The sequence below is a fragment of the Artemia franciscana genome, chromosome 19 (genome assembly GCF_032884065.1).
Source record: "Artemia franciscana chromosome 19, ASM3288406v1, whole genome shotgun sequence".
In the NCBI taxonomy this organism is placed as follows: Eukaryota; Metazoa; Arthropoda; class Branchiopoda; order Anostraca; family Artemiidae; genus Artemia; species Artemia franciscana.
The window spans coordinates 29,772,785-29,795,805 of record NC_088881.1 but is presented as its reverse complement, the minus strand read 5'-3'; the positions used below and the strand labels follow the sequence as shown (position 1 = coordinate 29,795,805).

The following is a 23,021-nucleotide window of genomic DNA, read 5'->3' as shown; positions in this document are numbered from 1 at the left end:
ATTGTATATTCCTCATTTGGTTTCGGTCTTGTTGGAATATGTATTAACAGATGCAAATCACCAATGCTACTTCACCATCAATATCATCGGTCATACCTCTCCAGATTTTCACTATGGGAGTTTTATTTACAAGAGAAACTGATCTAATCAAGTCGTAAAAGTTTCGTAATATGGGTCTCAGAAAATTTTGATAACATGGATACTTCAAAAAGATTGGTTTTTTATGCTGTTTCTGGATTTATTAAATCCCTTAAGTTTAATGTATCCATCAAAAGTTACGAGCCTGAGAAAACTTTCAAGATTTCCAAGAAAAGGTGGAAACTAAAATTCAAGAAATGTTCATAAAAATTGCACTGGGAGATTTAGCATATCAGAGAACCCTATTATAAGGATTTCTAGCTTCCATCTGCAAAAAGTCTCAACTGAAATTAAAGTTCTTATTCCCTATTTTGTGACCAAAAAGATTTTAGGCAATTAAACCCCTCTCCCTACCTCCAATGCTCCTTTTTTCCCAAGTCATCTGATTGAAATTTTGAGATAGCCATTTTGATCAGTATAGTTGAAGGGTCTAATAACTATGCCTCTTAGGAAGACCTAACCCCCTTTAGTCCGTGGGAAAGAATTTTAAGTTATGAGAATTGCCTAGTTTTTACATATAGTATTTATTATCAGGGAAACAAACATTTTAGGGCATAATTTTTACGTTTGGAGGGTCTCCGCGGATGAACTTTCAAAGGGAAACTTTACACGGAGGATTTTACCAGAATTCTTATACGAAATTCCTTATATTTGAATTACTTTTTCATTGGCAATTCAATTTAATATGTGGATGTATTGTATTCAGGGCAAACTGCCCGTGGAAAATTTTCCACCGGGACACAGGGAATATAAATGACGACCGGGACACAACTACGACGGGGAAGCCGGGGGCACAGGCGGGATATATAAATGACGACCGGGACACAGGGATTGTTCGAATAGAAATTACAGACCGGGACACAAATGACGACCAGGACACCGGGACACAGGGAATATAAATGACGACCGGAACACTCAAAGAGAAATTACAAACTGGGACACCGGGACACAGGGACACATCATTAGAATAATGAGGTATAGATCTGAATACAGATTGTAATTCCCATGGACAATTATATGTTGCATGTTCAAGAGTCAGTAAACCTGACAATCTATTTATATGCAATATATATATATATATATATATATATATATATATATATATATATATATATATATATATATATATATATATACTAGCTGTTGGGGTGGCACTTCGCGCCACCCCAACACCTAGTTGTTGGGTAGTTGTGTCCCTATGTCCCACCTGTGAATATATATATATATATATATATATATATATATATATATATATATATATATATATATATATATATATATATATATATATATATATATATGTTTTTAACTACGTAAAACTTACGAATATCCAACATTCTTTGCTGTCCCATTGTCTGTGCATATAAATAGATTGTCAGGTTTACCGACTCTTGAACATACAACATATAATGGTCCATGGGAAAACAATCCGTATTCAGATAACAATCCATACCTCATGATTCTAATGATTGCCCTTGAGCTTTGTTGATGGTGATTGCTAATTGACGATTCCCTGTGTCGCCGTCATCATTTATATATCCCCCTGTGCCCCCCGGCGTCCCCATTGTAGTTGTGTCCCTGTGTCCCGGTCGTCATTTATATTCCATGTGTCCCGGTCGTCATTTGTGTCCCGGTGTCCCAGTCTGTGATTTCTCTTTGAGGGTCCCGGGCGTTATTTATATTCCTTGTGTCCCGGTGTCCCGGTCGTCATTTGTGTCCCGGTGTCCCGGTCGTCATTTGTGTCCCGGTTTCCGGGTCTGTATATACATTCGTTTTTGAATTGGTCTTTTTTTTAGGTTTTAGTTTTTTACCTTTTTTTTAGTTTTTTTTAGTTATACCTCATGATTCTAATGATTGCCCTTGAGCTTTGTTGATGGTGATTGCTAATCGAACATTCGCCGTGTCCCCGTCGTCATTTATATATCCCCCTGTGTCCCCCGGCGTCCCCGTTGTAGTTGTGTCCCTGTGTCCCGGTCGTCATTTATATTCCCTGTCTCCCGGTCGTCATTTGTATCCCGGTGTGTATATACATTCGTTTTTGAAATGGTATATGATGAAATAAATTTTTGTATTTTTCCCCTTTTTTTCTTTTTAGTTTTTTTTTTTTTGGTTTTTACTTTTTTATATTTTTTTTAGTTTTTTTTCTTTTTAGTTTTTTTTATTTTTATTTTTTTTAGTTTTGTTTTTCTCCTTTATTTTTCATTTTTTTCCCCTTTTTTTCTTTTTTTTTCTTTTTTAGCTTTTTTATTTTTTTAGTTTTTTATTAGTTTTTAGTTTTTTTTTCTTTTTAGCTTTTTTGTAGTTTTTACCTTTTTTTTAGTTTTTTTAGTTTTTTTTTTACTTATGTCCTGGTCTTCATTTATACTCCCTCCTTCATTTATACTCCTCTTCAGATTAAAAATACATCCATTCCCTTTGTTGAAAATTTTCGGTGGCTTGGTTTAACAATTTGTAAAAATATTTTATCCTTCCGCCAGACTGCAATATCTGAAATTTGTAAAAAAAAAAAAAAAAAAAAAAAAAAAAAGATTTGGATTCTCTAACATTGTGTCAAACCGGTCTAAATACAATCGAAAGGCTCTGGTATCTTTGTAGTCAGTTTTTTGATATCATTCTTTAGTTTGTCTTTCTGGACCCTTCATTCTACTGAAAAAGAATGATTTATGTAAAATAAGTAGATGTTAATATAAATACTGTAAATACCTACTTTATCTACTCTATTGTATAGAAATTGGAGAATAATCCTAAAATACAAAGCTCCCGATATAACTGCCAAACTGCAGGAAAAAAAAGTAAGTAAGTAAGACGGCACTAGACCCTTAAGGTCCAAACCGGTGGTGCTGATCTCCGTTTCATTGCCCTTCAGCCAGAAAGTGCAATGGGAGGTTGGGGGCCAACCATCCTGTGCTTTCGCATATCCTTCCTCCTTACCTTCCCCGGATTTCCCAAGATTCCCATTTAGAGCTGGGTCGACTCTGGCTGAGTTTATAGAGTCACGCCACTGACCCCCCTCCCAAACTAAACAACTAGTCACAACTGGGATTGAACCCGTGCCCCTTGGATACAAAATTCCCACGCCAGAGCGCCAACCACTCAGCCAGCACGGCAACTGCAGGAGCTTCATGATAACTTATCAGCACAAGCACACGGACGGCTTACCCCATATCACAGGCTCATTCGTTTGTTCTGTCGACTTTTTTCGTTGTTGATTATGTTGTACTTCTTGTGTTGTACCTTTGTACGTTTGTTCTCATCCATTTGTTCTGTTGATTTCGTTTTCTGATGTTTATTTTGTTTTTTCTCTTTTTACTCCGCTATCCTCACATCGTTTTGTGAAGTGAGTTATAATTTTTTTTTTTTTTTATTATCATTATGTACGAATATAATTGCCACTAGGACCTGCAATATTCAGTGACATTTTTCCTGAAAACATTAAAGTGTGAGTGAAGTGCTTTTTTAAGTGACCAAACATAGAGGTCACATAGGCTTACAGAAATAAGATAAAGGACAGAGAACCTCTACAGCCGTTAATGGGTGCTAAATCAACACTTTAGTTGCTAAGTTTATTTAACAGATAGCCCACATACCACCAAACTGGGCCTACGGAAATAAGAGCCATTAATGGGGCTGAATCAACTGGGAATGGGACTTTTCAACTTATAGCACACAAACCACCAAACCTTGTGGCAGCAGTAATCAAACAACTCGGGCTGTATTGTAACACACAACATTGATCTACTGAGCTACCGCAAGATTTAAAAAAAAATGGCTGATGGTTATATATCACAAAAATAAACCAATAAAACTGAAGTTCACTCACAGACTCGGAAATCCCGCATTATATGCGGGAAACTAAATTTTCATTTGCTTAAAACAACAGCAAACTGGTGAACTTGAGGGTTATGTTAAAGTAACCGGAGCTGATATTATTACAGTTACAGAAGCACATAAACTAAGTCCTGAATATCTTACAATACAAGGTTACAAACAATATATTAAACTAAGACATCAGAATCATCTGTTAGGTAAGAAAGGTGGTGGCATAGCGTGTTTCGTGCATGAGCAGTTGGCGCCGCGGCTACTACAGATTCCCCATATTGATGATAATGAAATGATTTGGATTATAATTCGACCAAAAAAGCTTCCAAGATCTGTAACTGGAGTTATTATTGGAGTGTTTTATTGCTCACCCAGTATGGCATATTTCCAAAAAAAAGTTCTGCTGAAAAGCTAGATTTGTGTGTTGATTTTATTATTCCTAAGTACACGAATGTTGGAATTTGCGGTACTGGTGATAAGAACAATCTAAGAATTGAAAGCTTCCTCAGAAGTTAAGGACTCAAGCAGATGGTAAAGTTTCTGACTACTAAAAGTAATACTAAATTCGACATAATTTGCACAAATTTGTCAGAATATTATAACGAACCTCAAGACCTACCTCCCCTTCGTAGTAGGTACAACTACAGATAAAGTGGGCCCCACTACCTTCGTATAATGTAAAATATGTAGTTGAGGAAGTTTCCTACCGACCTCTTTCGGACAGGGGTCCCTTGGAATTTGGAAATTGGATTACATCCGATTCCTGGGATGAGGTAGCAATTTTAGAGTCCTCCGATGAAAAAGAAAAATGTCTGCAAGATAAACTAAGAAACAAAAATGAAAAACGCTTTCCTGAGAAAACTTCCAAGCGGTGCAACATAGATCGTCCTTACATAACCCAAGAAATTAAAGATTTAATTCGGTATAGAATTCAAATAAGAAAAGAAGGGAAAATAGGAAATGCTAATATGCTGTGTAACAAAATACGTAAAATGACAAAAAAAACTGCAGTTGAGCATTAACACAAAAAAAAATGATAACCTTTTTGAATTAAAGCCCAGCATGTGGTATAAGGAAATAAAACAAATTTGTGGAAAATCCCCTAGTGGTGTTGATTTTGTTCAGATTCTAATGATGAAAAAGCTGCTAGCCAGTTAAATGGGCGTTTGGCCAGAAAAATCCAATCTTTGCCGCCTCTTGATGTAAATAAAATGACCCAGGAGTATCAGAAATATTACATGATGACATACCTTTACCTATTATTTCTGAGGATTAAGTTTTTAGTAAAATAAAGAAACATAAATGAACTAGTATTACTCCAATTGATATTCCGATTGGACTTATTAAAGCATTTCCTGACAAATTGACAAAGCCACTAGCACAAATTTTTAATGGCATTTCAACTTCTTCAGTTTACCCACAGATATGGAAAATGGGATATTCTAATCCAATCCCTAAAAAAATCCTGAACTTAATTTCGACGGTGTGAGACCAATCAATGTAACCCCTTTGTTCAGCAAAATGTACGGAAGCTTTGTAGCAAATTGGCTAAAAGCTGAAGTTGAACCCCTCCTTGATCCTCATCAGTACGGTAACAGAAAGAAAACATCAACATCCCGTTATCTAGTCAGTCTTTTACATTTTATTCTTAAGCATGTTGATGAGCCTGGTAAATGGCTAAACGTGATAAAAATTGATTTGAAAAAGGGTTTCGATCTGATTGATCATAACATTTTAATTTCTAAGCTTTTAATTGATTCTAGAGTGATTCCTGCTCTTGTGAAAATCATTCAGAGTTTTTTAATATAGAGTTTTGGAAATAGGTTCCAAATTTTAAAATATGATAAGTCTTTCTCTGAACCTCAGCCAGTTTTTTGTGGTATACCTCACGGTACCATCCTGGGTCCTATTCTTTTTCTAGCTATGATTAATAATATTTCTAATGATTGTGAAGCCTGTAGGAAATATGTTGATGACCTTACCCTAGGAGAAATTTGTGAAGCAAATGAATGTAGCAAAGTTTAAACTTTAATTGACTAAAGACTAAGGCTTCCGTTTCAAATATGACAGTTAAACTTTTATTTTAACTATTCATTTTTAAATTCTCCTAAACCTAATTTCCTACCAACTATCTCTGATTCTCTTAAAGTCAGTAAGATTAAACTCTTGGGAGTTATTATAACCAGTGATTAAAATGGGAAATAAACACAACTAGTCTAACAAAAAGGGGTAATGCTGGGCTCCAGATGCTCAAGCTTATGTCGAAACATAGCGCCCCTCCAGATCACCTCCTCCGAATATTTACATCTTTTATTCGCCGGATTCTGGAATATTCAGCTCCTGTAAGGCATTTTGGGCTGACGGCTGAGCAAAGCGCTAGGCTCGAAAGAGTTCAGAAAAGAGCTCTAATAATAGTTTCGAAGCAGGCAGAAATGAAGAGCTGCTGTCAAAGTTTAAAATACAAACTCTGGAAAAAGGAAGAGAGAAGCTCTGCATGGATTTCAGAAGAAAATCTCTGATCCACCCATTCCACAAAACCCTTTCCCCCCCTCGATCCACAACAAAACAACTCCCGTGCCGGGTTGCAGTGCCTGTTTACAAACTTCAGCCGGTACGCTGTGCCCACCAGCGGTTAGCGAAGAGTTTTATACCTAGTTTTGTAAAAATGTATAATGAAAGTCAGGAGGATTGATAAGTGTTTTGTTTTCTTTGTTTTTTTTTTTTATTTTTTCTTTTGCTTCGCGTTTTAATGTGACTATACCAAAAAAATTTGGCAGTGCCATGAAAATTTTGGTGAAAATAAAAAAACTCTTCTTTACCTTATTTTCGTAGGCCAGGTTTAGTGGCATGTGTGCTATCTCTTAAAAAAAAAAACAGCAACTAAAACGTTGATTCAGTGCCCATTAATAGCTTTAGAGGATCCTCGTCCTTTATCTTATTTCCGTAAGCCATGCTTGGTGGTATGTGCGCTATCTGTTAAAAAGACCCAGGAATTGAAGTGTTGATTTAGCGCCAATTAATAGCTATAGAGGATCTCTGTCTTGTATATTATTTCCGTGAGCCAGGTTTAATGGGATATGTGGGATGTGTGCTAGCGGAAAAATTACCAAAATTGAGGTATTTTTAACATAGAACGGGTGACCAAATCTTAATGAAATTAGATATTTAGAAGAAGCTCATATCTCAGAGCTTTTATTGTAAATCCCACCATATCTGTTGACATTGTAAGAGTTGGAGGGGGAAACCGGAAATCTTGGAAAACGCTTAAAGTGAAGCGATTTGGATTAAACTTGGCTGGTTGAATAAACAAATGTCGTAGATACGTGATTGATGTAATATGACTGGATCCAATCTCTTTGGGGGAATTAAGGGGGTCCAGTACTTTGGCGAGTTCGGTGCTTCTGGACGTGCTAGGACGATGAAAACAGCTTGGCGCGTCAGGGACCTGCACAAATTGACTTGTTAGAGTCGTTTTCTATGATTCGATCATCTGAGGGGCTGAAGGGCGAGGAAAAATTAGAAAAAATAAGGTATATTTTTAACTTACGAGTGGGTGATCGGATCTTAATGAATTTTGATATTTAAAAGGACCTTGTGTCTCAGAACTCTTAATTTAAATCCCGACCAGCATCAAGCCTTTGATTTTCCTTCTAAATCAATCTATAGAATCTTAGAATTTTGCTAGAGCTCATGCCATATGAGCTCTTGGCTCTACCGACCTTGTAACAAGTGCCACATGAATTCTTAGATCTTTTTTTTATGTTACGAGAAAAAGATTTTTGATTGACATTTCTAGATGCCTTTGCATATAGATGTTAGCTTCAGGTTCTTCTTTTCCAATTCTTAGAATAGCAATTTGTATTCTGCCTTCAGCCTGCTTCTGTAGCATTCGGCTTAATTTTCGGCTACCTCATACAAACACCTTCATTTTGATCAAATATTAGCTAAAATGGCCGTAGATTAGTTTTAGAATTATCCTTTTAAGTCTTTTTTATTTGTAAGTATTTAATTTACATTTTAGTGTTACCATAGAGTCATAATAGTCGAAGGTCTATAATATTGGTTTTATGGAAGGAAACATGCTAGAATAAAAAGAAACTTAAAAGACATAACATAATTTTAAAGATAAAAGTTTAATTTGCAAACTACATATCTGCTGCAGCTTGTCTCCCTGTTAATATAAACTGTACTATTCCATATTGTGTGCTTAACTCGAAACACTACATGCTCAGAACAAAACACTACAAATAGATAATATAGCCTATTTGACTGTTGTTTAGCCTACCTAGACCAAAATGAGGATTGTAAATTATTGCTTAATTTTCAGTTTTAAAATTTTGTTTTATGCTTTTAGCTTTGATAATGTTATTTCTATTATTTGAGCAAAATGGCAAAATTCTAGTTTTGCTATCTTAGAAAGGGGTTCTAACAATTGCTTCTACTGCAAATTCAGATTTACCCTAAGCACTTTTTTAGCTCTTAATATTGACAAAAAAAAAATATGACAGTTTATATAACTGACTTATCAAAAAAGCAAGCATACCACTTGATGCCTTTTCTTATGCTCTTCAAATATGATAATTGCTTTTGTAAAACTGGTGCAAATAGTAGGCTATTACTGGATTTCAGTAGGCTATTACTGGATTTCATATAAAGTGAGTATACCACTCAATACCTTTTTAATGCTGTTTACAAATATAATAATCGCTTCTACCACAAATTCAGATTTAAGCACTTTTTGACCTCTTGATCTCTTAGAAATGACATATATATGGGGTCATTAAAAATCTGTAATAGTTTAGAAATAAATTTGGGCTATATATTTGGCACATCAGGGGGGTGAGGTGGGGGTAAAGCATAGCATATATTAAATATATAAACTAACCATTGCTGTTTTTTTTGTGCTATTGCACTGGTGATCTCTCTTGTCATCAAATTTGATGTGCACAAACACATACAAAAAAAAACAGCAATGGTTAGTTTACATATTTAATATATGCTATGCTTTACCCCCACCCCCTGATGTGCAAATGTATAGCCCAACTTTGTTTCTAAACTATTACAGATTTGTAATGACACCATATATAGGTCATTTTTAAGAGGTCAAAAAGTACTTAAATCTGAATTTGCAGCAGAAGCCATTATTATATTTGTAAAGAGCATAAAAAAAGGCATCAAATGGTATATTTACTTTATATGAAAGCCAGTAATACTATTTGCACCAGTTTTACCTACTATTGATTCTTCCACATATTTAAATTTAAGTACTTTTTAAACTGGTAAAAATGACAAATTTTCAATTAAAGTAGGCCTACAAGTAATCTGTCATTTCCAACAAAATAATATCCTACTATGTTTTCTCTGTGCTGTTTTCAACAAAATAATACTACATTTTCTCAGTGCTAAAATTATTTATAATAAGGTTAGGTTAAAATGTACTTAGGTAAAATTCTAGTTAATTGACTTCTTGCTATCTCAGAAAGGGTTTAGGTTAGGAAAATGAAACTTTCAGGGATGGGTCTACAGGCTAAAGTGTGTCCAGGGAAGGTATTTTAAAGTACCCACCTCCACTCCTTCTCCCTACAGAGGGCCCTGAAATTTGCCTACATGACAGTTCTATACCTATTGAAATTGTGGCAAAATAACATTTTACCTTAATTTTCAATTACTAGGCCTAGTTGCTTTTTCTCTGCCTTGAGTTTTAAAAATGCAAGTCCTGTTATTTGAGTAGAATTCTGAGCCATATCAATGTTTTTTTTTTCAAAATTTAGAAAATGTATTTGCATATCTTTAAAACTTTATAAAATGGAATTGAGCAAAGTTATGAAGCTGAAAACAATTTTGTTGTACTTCAATTAACCAGAAGATCTATTTTGCAAGGTTTCACTTTTATAACATATTTTCAAAGGTCATCGAAAGTCAGGGACCTCTAGAGAGAGAAGGAGTAGAGGTAGGTACTTCAAATTATCTTCCTGGGACATAATTTAGTCTGTAGATTCACCTCTGAAAGTTTCATTTTACTAACCTAAACCCTTTCTGAGATAGCAAAAAGTCAATTAACTAGAATTTTGCCTGTATTTAAGTCTGAATTTGTGGTAGAAGTTATTAGTGTATTTGTAAAGAGCATAAAAAAGCATCAAGTGGTATATTCACTTCACTTTATGTCTGATATCTGGGGATTTCTAGTGCTTAGATAAGTTTGGTAGTTCTGGATGTGCTAGGATGATCAAAATTGGTAGGTGTGTCAGGGACCTCCACAAATTGACTTGATATCAGTTGTTTCCCCTATTTCACTATCTGGGGGCTGGAGGGAGAGGAAAAATTGAAAAAAAACGAGGTATTTTTAACTTATTTATTTTAAAATGCTCAGAATGGAGAGATTGGGAAGAAACTTAGTGGGAAGAATGATCCCATATCATAGATACATGATTGATGTAACAGGACTGGGTATGCTCTCTTTGGGGGATTTAGGTGGGGGGTCTAATGCTTTGGCAAGTTTGGTGCTTCTGGAAGTGCTAGGATGATGAAACTGGTAGGTATGCCAGGGACCTGCACAAATTGACTTTATAACAGTTGTTTTCCCCAATTCAACCATCTAGGGGGCTGAAGGGAAAGGAAAAATTAGAAAAATTTGTTTAACTTGCAAATGGGTGTTTGGATCTCAATGAATTTTGATATTTAGAAGGACCTCATGTCTCAGATTTCTTGTTTTAAATCCCAACCAGGTTCTGATTTCCCTTTTAAATCTATCTATTGATTCTTAGAATTTTGCTAGAGCTCATGCCACATGAGCTCTTGGCTCTTTCAACCTTGTCATAAGTTCCATATGACCTCTTAGCTCTTGTTCTAAACTTAGGAAATGTGTAGATCTTAGAAACTTCATGTATTGGGATTAAGTAAAGTTGTTAATCTGGAAAACAGGGTATAAGATCCAGACCTATGTACAAAAACCTCTGCAAAGGGGCTTTGACCCTGTTGGAGACATGCAAGACCGGAGGTCTTGTGGTCAACTCTTTCCCCACTTTAGGAGTGGTACTCCTCAAGGGAATTGTTGCATAGTAAACAGCAAAGTATTTGGACTTGATCTAGGTCTTGTATTCACAGATAACTTCAGTTTTTTTTGTCATTATTTTTGGGCTGAAAAACTTCCTTCATTTGACTTAACTTTTGGCTGCTTGTTTTCCAAGCTTGTGCAATTATTTCTTCAATTTAATTAAATAATTAACTCATCCTTTATTTAATGTTGCTACTTGATTATGGCTGAAAGTTGCATTTATCCTGTTTAATCATTTTTTTGTAAGCAGAACATATTTTTACTGCATAATTTAGGGTTAAGTAGCCTATCCTATTGATTACTTCTGTTACCAGGGGAAAATGGTGATATCATCTGATTACTGATAGAACAGGTAATAAATTGCAAAAATAATGGTTTCAGTTGGGATCAGAGACCAAACTGCATCCAGTATGGTAGCCTTGTAAAATGGCCGTGAAAGTAGTCTCAAGGATAACCAATTTTTCTTTCAATTTGCACTAGCTTCTTATCTGGTTGAGTGTCTCTCAGTTACACTGCATAATAATCTGGAGTGCTATTAGTGATTTCATTTAAGCTTTCCAAAATGGCTTCTCTGTTTTCTTTAACAATTTGACAGGCATCTTGATGAGCAGACTATCAAGTCTTGGAAAGATTTTGCAATTGTAATTTACGCTTTTCTTCTAAAATTGCCAGTCTGTGTTTTGAGGCCCCAGAGAAATGAAAAATGTTTTGCATTAATAGAAAAAATTAAATACCCTCTGCGCATGATTCTGCTGCACAATACCCTTTAAAATTTAGATAATATGCTGAACATGGTACATTCTTTGCCAGAGGGCTAACTCCCTTGATATGATCCTGAATGCCAGACATATTCAAGACATTGTCATATGATTGGCATCTTCAATTAGAAATATTTTCATTATTTCTCAAATATTCCAAGAACTATTGACAAGTTTTTCTGCTTTTTATTGAACATTTGGCACAAAACAAACAAACATTTCAATCAGTAGTCCACAATTGGCTACAAATCTAATTATGAATGTCATTAGGTCCACATATAAAATTTTTAGTACGGAATTTAATACTATACCAAAGTATTTAGCTTCAGTTACTTTTTTTTAAAATCAGGTTTTGACTTACTCTCACTTACATGTGAAGTGTCTATGAGTTCCATGTAATGCTAGTCTTTAAACACTTAAATATTTAACTGCTGCTGCTACTCTCTTGAGCACCTTGCTCCAATAGTGGACTTCTTGTTCCAGTTCCTTACTTAGTTGAACATCAGTACAGCTTTTCTTGCAACCCCTAAGTTTTAATTTTTCCAAGTTAACTTTATAATTTAAGCTATTCTCATGCTTTAAGACTCTGTGATTAGCATTTTTCCAGTCATTTAATTAGATATAAAATGCACCCCTCATAGCAGACTGTCAAAATAATATAAATCAAACACACAAAAAACACATTATCTTAAATTGCATTTACAGCAAGATAAAGGTGACTGCATCCTCCTGTAGCCATTGAATTGATGAGATGACACAATTAGGTGTAATGGGGTGTGGTGTCCCACTGGTACTTCCATTCTTCATTACTCCACTGCATTTTTGAAAGAATTAATTGATTCACCTGTGACAATCTCATTGTAAAGACTGTTCCAAGTTGAGACAGCACATACTGGGAAAACGTTCGTCCTCTCTCTACATTGATGGTGCAGATGCGTCATGGTGCTGAGTTTCTCCTATTACTAATATTATATTACTCTATTATCTGGATATATCTGCAATAGATATATTATCTATTACTATTATTATATTATATTATTACTATATTATTCTTTCATTATATTATTTTAGTATATACCTGGATCAAATTCGAGTCAAAAATGGAGCACCAGAGACATAAGATCCTTCTATATATATCAAGTTTCATTAAAATCCGATCACCTATTCGTAAGATAAAAATCCCCCAATTCTCACGTTTTCCAAGAATTCAGGTTTCCCCCTCTGACTCCCCCCAATGCAACAGTATCTGGTCGGAATTTAAAATTAGAGCTTTAAAGCACACGATCCTTCTAAATATCAAATTTCATTAAGATCTGGTCACCCATTTGTTAGTTACAAGTACCTCATTTTTCTGAGCCCCCCCCCCCCAACTCCACCAAAGAGAGCAGATCGGGTCCGGTTATGTCAGTCACGTATCTTAGATAGGTTTTATTTTCTTCCCATATAGTTGCATCCTGACCTCTCCGCTTTTAAGTATATTCTAAGATTTCCGGTCCCCCCAACTGCCCCTCCCCAATGACGCTGGATCCGGTTGAGATTTAAAATAAGAGATCTGAGTTACGAGTTCCTTCTAAATATGAAGTTTCATGAAGATCCGATCACTCCTTTGTAAGTTGAAAACACGTCATTTTTTCTAATTTTTCAGAATAAACCCCCCTCCCCCAATAGAGCGGATCCGTTCCAATTATGTCGATCACGTATCTAAGACTTCTGCTTATTATTCCCACCACGTTTCATCCCGATCCCTCCAATCTAAGCGTTTTCCATGATTTTAGGCTCCCCCTAATATCACCAGATCCGGTCGGGATTTAAAATGAGAGCTTTGACACACGATATCCTTCTAAATATCAAATTTCATTGAGATCCGATCACCCGTTCGTAAGTTAAAAATACCTCATTGTTTCTAATTTTCAGAATTACCCCCCCTCCTCCCAACTACCCTGAAGAGAGCGGATCCGTTCCGGTTATGTCAATCATGTATCTTGGACTTGTGCTTCTTTCTCCCACCAAGTTTCATCCAATCCCTCCACTCTAAGTGTTTTCCAATATTTTAGGTTCCCCCCTCCCAACTCCCCCAATGTCATCAGATCCGGTCAGGATTCAAAATAACAGCTCTGAGAGACAATATCCTTTCAAACATCAAATTTCATTAAGATCTGACCAACCGTTCGTAAGTTAAAAATACTTCGTTTTTTCTATTTTTTTCGAATTAACCGGCCCCCCACTCCCCCTCCCAGACGGTCAAATCGGGAAAACGACTATTTCTAATTTAATCTGGTCGGGTCCCCCTAATACGCCTGCCAAATTTTATCGTCCTAGCTTACCTGGAATTGCCTAAAGTAGCAAAACCGGGACCGACAGAATTTGCGATTGCTATATGTCACTTGGTTAATACCAAGTGCCATTAAAAACAACTTAACATAAAACTCAGAAGGGGTTTTAAAAACAAAACACAACTGCAAAATATTACCAGAGAACTGCTGAATTTGGGGCAAATTGCAAGCCAGATCTATAAACTGTACCTGGAAGCTGACTACCGACGGTTTAGGAGTCCAAAATAAAAGAAGAAGAAGAGGGAAAAAAGAGGATGCTATCTGAGAAGAAGACCATTGAACACCTGGAAAGGATTTGATTGAGAAGAAATCAGTTGAAAAGAAGAAGAGATAAGTTGCAGAAATACTTCCTCAAGAAGCTAATGAGAAGCTGAAAAAAGCCATTGATACCATTCAATACCATTATGGTCCAAACCCACTAAGAAAGTAATTTCGCAATCATTAAGTTTATTTAAATTTTTTTATAATATTTAGTTGTAACTGGTGCCTAATAAAAAGAAGAAAAGAAAAAGAAGCGCGAGGGAGTTCAAACTATGCGTAGCTAACAGTTTAACAAGATATAGCTTTTCTTTAACGTGTAGTTGTCTTTTGGGAATAAAAATATTGTTAATGTGTGAGTTTTGCGGACAAAATTCAGCTAGTTCGTTGGCTTGTTTGTTTGCACAAATCAACGTAGCATACTGACATAAACGTTGTACTGTCTAAAAAACTTAATGGTTTTGAAACAAATAAGCGAAAAATCTTAAAAATCGCGGTTTTTAAGAGTGAATTTCTAATATAGTTTTGGTAAAAATTCATTTTTTTTTGGGAAGTAGCGCTGAAAAATTTGTAAATTATATTATGAAATATATTTTTGGTAATTGTGTATGATTTGTTTATTTGGCATTAGTTATTTTGTTATTACTATTGCTTTGCTTTTAGATCATGTGGTAGCGAAAAAGCGACACCTTATCAAATTGGAAAAAAGCCTTTAGGATTCAGGAATAAACCCTCCGCCACCGATTCGCTGGGATTATGCAGGTAAATAATTCAATTACATATTTTTTCTCTCTCTCTTTTGGGCTAGGTATATAAATTAGGCAAAAATATGTAAACTTTGAAATTAAGAACCTTGTGAATGACTAGTGGGCTACACAAAAAATTTTCGACGGGTCGCACAAAAATGTCAGGTGGTCAGCAGGCTGGACCAGGGCTTCCACTTCTCATGTTTTCCCATGAGATATCATGTTTTCGGAAGATATCTCATGCGAAAAAAATTTGTCTCGTGTTCTCAAGTTTTTCTCATGTTTTTAGAGGTTTTCTCATGTGTTTAGAGATATTCAGGTTTTTTTTTCTCATTTTTACCGTCATTCGATATAATCTCCCAATTTCTGTTGATTTGAGCTCTGTCCAACTTGACGTTTATGATCTTTTGTAATTTTCTGGCAAACTGCAAAATATGTCACCATAGGGAATTTCATTTCCGCGAACCTTAATTAGTGACTTTGTCGGCAGCTTGTCCCGTGACTCACCATTGTTGTGTTAAAAAAGGGTTGATTTGATTTGATTCTCAGTTTATAACTAAATCTGATCTGGTCAGATCAGATTCACTGGATAATTTCTGTACAATAAGGACGTTCTTTACCTTACGCGAAAGGATTTTTTTTAAGGGTAAGTACTAAGTTTACTGAAACTGGGCAGTTATACATCCCTGCACGTGTGCAACCCAAGAAGTAGACCACTGACCTCTCCTAGGGGGTAGGCGGCTTTTATACTTATATTATCTGTTTCTTTACCAAAATAACATGTTTTAACTTAAACCAGTTCTCAACCTGTTGCCAGTTCAAGAATTCTATAGTACAAATTCGAATACACTATTCTTACGGATCTTATAGATATTCGGTATTTGCCAGACTAATAGCCTAGTCTATATCAAAATAACGATTTCGAGTGCCGGTAAAATCGGCTTCACAATATAGGAGGATGGCTTTTAAGTTTTGTGCCAAAGCCAGCCATACCAAATCTGTTTTCAAAGAGACAAACCTGTTTTCAAAGTGCCGATATGTTTAAATTTTATGTCACTGTGTTCAAAGTGTATTAAAAGTGTTTTATTTTACTTTTCTAAGTGTGTTATTTTTGTTCTGTTTTGGGGAGACCGGAAATCGCGAAAAATGGCTAGAATGGAGAGATTGATGCATCCAGAAACCGATCAAACTGACTTGTAAATAAAGCTTTACTCGGTCCGATAGTCGTGGGGGGAGTGGAGGAAGGGAGAATCCTGAATATTGAGGTATGCATAAATTTTGAACTCTAAAACATATTTTCGATTCTACTTTGTTCTGTCTGTCTACTACTGACAATTTTACCGCCAATACAAGTTGTATTGGTGGTATTATACAACTGGTATGTGAGACAAAAAATTTTTTCCTGGCTTAAAAAAAAACTCCCGATAATCTTCTGACTTTTTTGGAGTCTTGACTGATTTTCAGAAAAATAAAGTGGAAGCACTGCTCTGAAATCCCGGCTGACTAAAAGGTTACCGCATAAACGGGCTTAAGCTGGCAAATGGTGCGGTAACACTGGCAAGCAGGGGTCGATTGACAAAAACTGTGCAGTTACATCAACTACATTTGAAATCTGAAATCGTGCAAATTCTGGCGTCCCACTGGATTTGACGGTAGAAAATAATTCAGATATTATAATTATAAGTAAATTCCTACAAATGAGATAAGATGTTACAAACAAATAAGGATAATCCTTGTATATAATGTTTAAAATAAAAAATAGCGACGAAGACCACACTGCCTTTCTATAACAAACAAACACAAAGTAAAAGCAATAGGAAAATGTTTCTGAAGATAGTGGAAATTAATTAAGTGAATTAATTAAGTTTTAGAAGTTGAAATTGAAAATCAAAAATAGACTACCGTTTTTAGATTTGCTAATTATTCGTGATACTGATAAACTGGATTTTACTATCTATCGAAAGCCAAAACAAAACAACAGATATCTTCATTTTAGTTCAAATCACACCCCACAAGTTAAAAGAGCAGTTGTGACCTCTCTCATTGATCGTGTCCTGAAAATTTGCTCCGATTCATATATAAATGCAAAAATAAATTTTATCAGATATATTCTTTTTGGTAATGGATACCCCATCCTTTTGTCAATTAAATAAAAAAAAACTAATTTTTTTAGCTGAAAGTAAGGAGCGACATTAAAACTTAAAACGAACAGAAATTACTCCGTATATGAAATGGGCTGTCCCCACCGCAATCCCTCGCTCTTTACGCTAAAGTTTGACTCTTTGCCACAATTCTACTTTTTAAAACAATTAAAAGCTTTAGCGTAAAGAGCGAGGGATTGCGGTGGGGACAACCCATTTCATATACGGAGTAATTTCTGTTCGTTTTAAGTTTTAATGTCGCTCCTTACTTTCAGCTAAAAAAATTAGTTTTTTTTTATTTAATTTCTGAACGTTTTTGAATTAATGCATGTTTGGTTTTGGCTCTCCGCACATAAATTATGAAAATTAAATTTGTATATTAATTATTTTTTTAACTTTAGCGTAAAGAGCGAAGGATTGCGAGGGGGGGGGGACAACCTATTTCATATACGGAATAATTTCTGTTCGTTTTAAGTTTTAATGTCGCTTTTTACTTTCAGTTAGAAAAACTAGTTTTTTTTTAATATAATTTCTGAACGTTTTTGAATTAATGCATGTTTGATTTTGGCTCTCCACACATAAATTATTAAAATGAAATTTACATTTTAATTCCTTTTTTGGCTAAATGGCTTTCTCTTATTTCTGATCTGACGATTTTGAGAAATAAGGGATGGGGAAGGAGGCCTAGTTGCCATGCAATTTTTCGGTTACACAAAAAGGCAACTATAAATTTTAATTTTTAACGATTTTTTTTATTAGTAAAAAATATACGTAACTTAAGAATTAACTTACGTAACAAACTTTTATATTCTTGAATTTTTATAATGTATATGAGGGGGTTTGTACCCTCGTTAATACCTTGCTCTTTACACAAAATCGTAAGTTTTGTGCCGATTCTTTAAGAATGACCCCTGAATCAGAAAGGCCGTAGAATAAATAGTTGAAATTACTAAAAATACTATAGCATAAAGAGCGAGGTATTTATCTCCTCCTAAATACCTCGCTCTTTATGCTAAAGTATTTTTAGAACCCCCTCATTTGCGTAATAATCTCTGTTCGTTTTAAGTTTCAATGCTACTCCTTACTTTCAATTGAAAAAACTTTTCCATGTTTATTTTTTCATTTTTTTTATAGTAATTTTAGAAAATCCTGCGCCCTTTTCATTGAATTTTTCTTCCCCCATGACATATTTCTCCAAGGAAAGCTCCTCCCACATAGCCCCCTCCCCTCAACCACACCCCCAAAACCAAAAAAAAATCCCCTGAAAACGACTGTACACTTCCCAATAACCATTATTATATGTAAACACTGGTCGAAGTTTGTAACTTGCAGCCCCTCCCCCAGGGACTGTAGGGAGTAAGTCATTCCGAAAGACATAGTTATTATGGTTTTTGACTATGCGGAACAAAATGGCTATCTCAAAATTTTGATCTGTTGACTTTGGAGAAAAAATTAGCGTGGGAGGGGGCCTAGGTGCCCTCCAATTTTTTTGGTCACTTAAAAAGGGCACTAGAACTTTTCATTTCCGTTAGAATGAGCCCTCTTGCAACATTCTAGGACCACTTGGTCGATACGATGACCCCTGGGAAAAAAAAAACAAACAAATAAACACGCACCCGTGATTTGTCTTCTGGCAAAAAATACGAAATTCCACATTTTTGTAGATAGGAGCTTGAACATTTTGCTATAGGGTTCTCTGATACGCCGAATGCGATGGTGTGATTTTCGTTAAGATTCTGTGACTTTTAAGGGGTGTTTTCCCCTATTTTCTAAAATAAGACAAATTTTCTCAGGCTCGTAACTTTTGATGACAAAGACCAAATTTGATGAAACTTATATATTTTAAATCAGCATAAAAATTCGATTCTTTTGATGTATATTTTAGCATCAAAATTCCGTTATTTAGAGTTTCGTTTACTATTGAGCCGGTTCGTTACCACGAACTGTTTGATAATATAATTAGCCGTAGACAAAAAAGACATTCTCGTAAAATCGAAGATATGTCTCAATGCGAGACTACTGATAAGCCCTCAAATATTATCTATCTTCCGTATATTTCAAAAATTACAACAAAATATAATAAGACCTTCCAGACCAAAGAGCCTCTTATATTCAAACTCAAAATGGAAACGGAAGGGTCGCTTCGTACTTTTGCTTCTTCTTTCATGTTATCCAATCATATCAAGTGATCTGATATAATGTGTTTGGATGTAAGCACTGAAATTGGATACTTGCCAATTAAGGATATCTATATTGGCTTTGAGGCAGCTACAATTCTTCGAGAGTATGTCGAAGAAAGGAACCTCACATACAAGGACGCTAATGTCCAAATTATTCTCAGAACAGCAAGGGAGTTCTACCAGGAGTTTATTAATCAAATGCAGATTAGATTCGATTTTTCAGCACGTATACTTAAGCACCTGGTCATGCTTGAACCATGTAAGGCTGCAAACATGGAACCACCTACCCTACAACCGTTCTTCCACTTTTACAGCAGTCCAGACTGGGACAAGTAGAGAATAAAGAGTGAGTGGAAGAACATCAGTACAATAGAAATTCCGTTTAAGCTACTAGAAAGTCCTTTGCTTTTCTGGCGGAAAATTTTGTCAATGAAAACGCCTGTGGGTCAGTGAGATTTAAGAACCTTCAGAAGGTAGTGATGTTTCTTCTTTCGCTTCCGTTTTCAAATGTTGTGGTGGAAAGGTTGTTCAGCTGTCTAAAAAAAACCATCAAGACAGACAATATTCACTCTCTGTCATCTGAATCTTTAGGTGCAGGTCTGCAATCTCAGAGTTGCTTCAAGAGGGTTAGACCATCTTGAGTGGTGGATAAGCCTCATTTGCGGAAGAGACTTAAAATGGTAAAAGCCAGTGCAACTTCTGAAGAATGTAGGGGAATGCCTATTATGAAACTTTAGTCCGATTATTTATTTTTATTATCTTAGTTGGAAGTTGATATTAGCTGTTTTAACTGATGATACTCTTTTTGTTTTCTATATATGTTTTTTTTTTCGCTGGTGACTTCTTTAACCCATTTTCGGGCTCAGTGGCTAGTTTTTCCTCATCATTGTAGACTCCCCAAAACTTGTTCAGGAGTCAGGTTCTAGTAAGAAGTAAGTGGGATGTGGTAAATAGATGGGACCAAGAATCTTCCTTGTAGGTGCAACACCAAACCAGCACCAAACCCCAGTGAGTAAAAACCAGACACTACTAGAAGCGCAGAATACGTGCCAATTAGTTGAAAGCTGAGTTTAAATAGACATGAGTGATATAGTGATCTGCTGCCAAATATGGGTTTCTGAATTCAAAATATAAACAAAAGAAAATTTTCATGCAAAATCTCATGTTTTTCAAGTTTCAACGTTCTCATCTTTTTTGCAATGTTAATATGTTTTGACAATTTCGAAGTGGAAGCCCGGGGCTGGACATCCCTTGTCTAGAATTTAGTTGTAGATGCTGTAGAAACGGCACTAGTACAAAGATTCTCATTACTCGAAGGAAGAAACTACAGTTGCTCAATATGAAGAACTTATATGCTTTTTGTCTTAAATTTTCCTCCAATGTTAAAATACTGGTAAGAACAAAGAAGAGTTGAGAAAAGTTGAGAGCCAAAGTAATTGGACAATATCAACGCGGTAGCTCCCGAAAATGTCTGGGACAGCACTGCAACGCAACTGTGACCATGACTGGGGTCTCATTCGGAACCGGTTTTAGACTGATTGGAAACCAGTAACATCTAGTTTGCCTCGTGGGTTGGACCTCACTTCCTCAAGGCCATGGTCACACAACAGTTGCATGAGCAATCAGTTAGCAATTCTAGTCTCAAAACAGTTGCCCCGTGGCCGCTGGGCTTTCTTACGACCTTGTTACACGTAGTACACCTTCCTGACTCTCATACAGTTCACCACCCTTCTCACCATCCCCGAAGACCTGACTAAATTTGATTTCAAAGGATTTCAATAAAAGGGGTACCAGAATTGATAATAAGTAAAATACGCTTAGCTATATATATATATATATATATATATATATATATATATATATATATATATATATATATATATATATATATATATATATATATATATATTGTATAATATATTAGTTCGTCATCACTTTTTCGATGGTTTTATCTTTTAGGGCTCTTAGAAAATGTGAATTTTTTAAATCACACCTTATCTACCCATGAAAGTTTTTGCCCAGAAAATTTCTTTTCCGCCAAAAACTAATCCATGCTACCCCCGCCCCTCCTCAGGTAGTGCTCATTTTCACATTTAGCATTTATCTTGTATTGACTAATTCAGTTTTAAGGAACACATTTGTATCTGTGCTTTTCCTATATCACAAAATGTTCCAGGAAAGTCTAAAAGGATTTGTTAATAGCAAGCATAATTACATGTGAAGAAAAAAGGTCTTGACCAGACATCGCAACCATTTTGAGGTTTTCGCTCTTGTAATGTATTTAGCCAGTCTTCAATATTTATCCTTTTATAAATTTTTTAGTTCGGAAAAACATATTGTCTATTGTCTGCAAATGATTGACTTTTCTTTTCTTTTCTAGATAATGAAGTAGGTGGGCAGTAAATTACGGAACTCTCTGTATAAGCCTGTTCTCTGTTGCATTCGTCCTTTTGTGTATAGACGCTTATTTTTACATAAAAAGACAGTGCAGCAGAACTGGTTTCTTATAATTTTAAAGTTTAAATAAAAAAAAAACAAGGGTTCTAAACCTCAAGTTAAATAGAATCTCAGTAAAATTCGCGTATATTTTTTTTTTGCTCCCCTTTTTATATTTTACTAAAAAAATAGAACCCTCAATAAATTTTTAATCAATTTTGCTTCAATTTTTTGCTCATCCTTCACCTAACGAATTTACTGCTCATTGAAGCTGTGCAATTATGTGGCCTCTGCTCCTGCCAAAGAACCTCTTCCTGACTCAACATACAACAACATTTTTTTATTTTATATTTTAATATAAATTTAATCAATAAAATATTGTTTCTTTGTATTCTTGCAAACTGCTTGTTGTTCTTAGAGCTAGGGATAGTTCATAGGGACGGAGTACAAGATAGAGAAAATTAAAATAAATACATAACTATGTTTATCAAAACAATTTATGAAGAGCACTTACTATACACGAACAACTATTGTATACTTTCAACTTTAAGCATCCCCTTTTAAGAAGGGGATGCCATGAAGGAAAAGTGATATTGTGGTTATGTTTCAAAAACAGTTTCGACAGACCTATTTTGGGCCCGCCATTTTATATTTGCGGATTAATGCTAAACTTAAAAAATGTAGCTAGGACTTTTTTATATATAGAGTGAACCTGATAAAAGTAGGAAAGGGGATCTTGCTTGTCCAAAAACCCCAATAAGTCATAAAATGACTAAAATAATTCAATCTATCAAATATATTGACCATCGGGTAAAGAATAATTTCAATTGAAAATATATTGCTTATTCATTGAAGAGGCAATGCTACTAATTGTTTTGGGGAGTTAAATGAGGGTTGCGCAACTCATATTAATGGCCTTTTCCGTTTCTTTTTGTGCTGGATTTCTTCATTCAATATAGGCTGTTTGGTTTAAGATTGTTAACTTAGAGGATTCGACTTATGCCCGCTCTGATCTCTAAAATTGTGTCTTTTCTTTCGCGAAAATGCATCTTTTTCATGCATTGAATTTTTAAATCAAATAACTGTGTATACAGTACTTTTGCGTTGACGATAGCTTCTGGTCTATGGATGTGCATCCTAACCCCAAAAAACCTTTGG

At 35.2% G+C, this 23,021-nt stretch overlaps 2 protein-coding genes across 2 annotated transcripts in view; both read left to right on the top strand.

The window, feature by feature from the left end:
* The window catches only part of LOC136039533 (WD repeat domain phosphoinositide-interacting protein 3-like), a 475,762-nt gene that overhangs the window by 63,637 nt on the left and 389,104 nt on the right, over nucleotides 1-23,021 (top strand). The gene's annotated exons all lie outside the window — the stretch shown is intronic.
* Nucleotides 7,889-23,021, top strand: part of LOC136039532 (WD40 repeat-containing protein SMU1-like) — a 33,781-nt gene continuing 18,648 nt past the window's right edge. Inside the window, exons 1-2 of the mRNA XM_065723337.1 lie at nucleotides 7,889-7,954; nucleotides 15,024-15,122. Coding sequence (XP_065579409.1) covers nucleotides 15,117-15,122 — 6 coding nt within the window. The 5' untranslated portion in view covers nucleotides 7,889-7,954; nucleotides 15,024-15,116. The remainder of the gene's footprint in view (nucleotides 7,955-15,023; nucleotides 15,123-23,021) is intronic.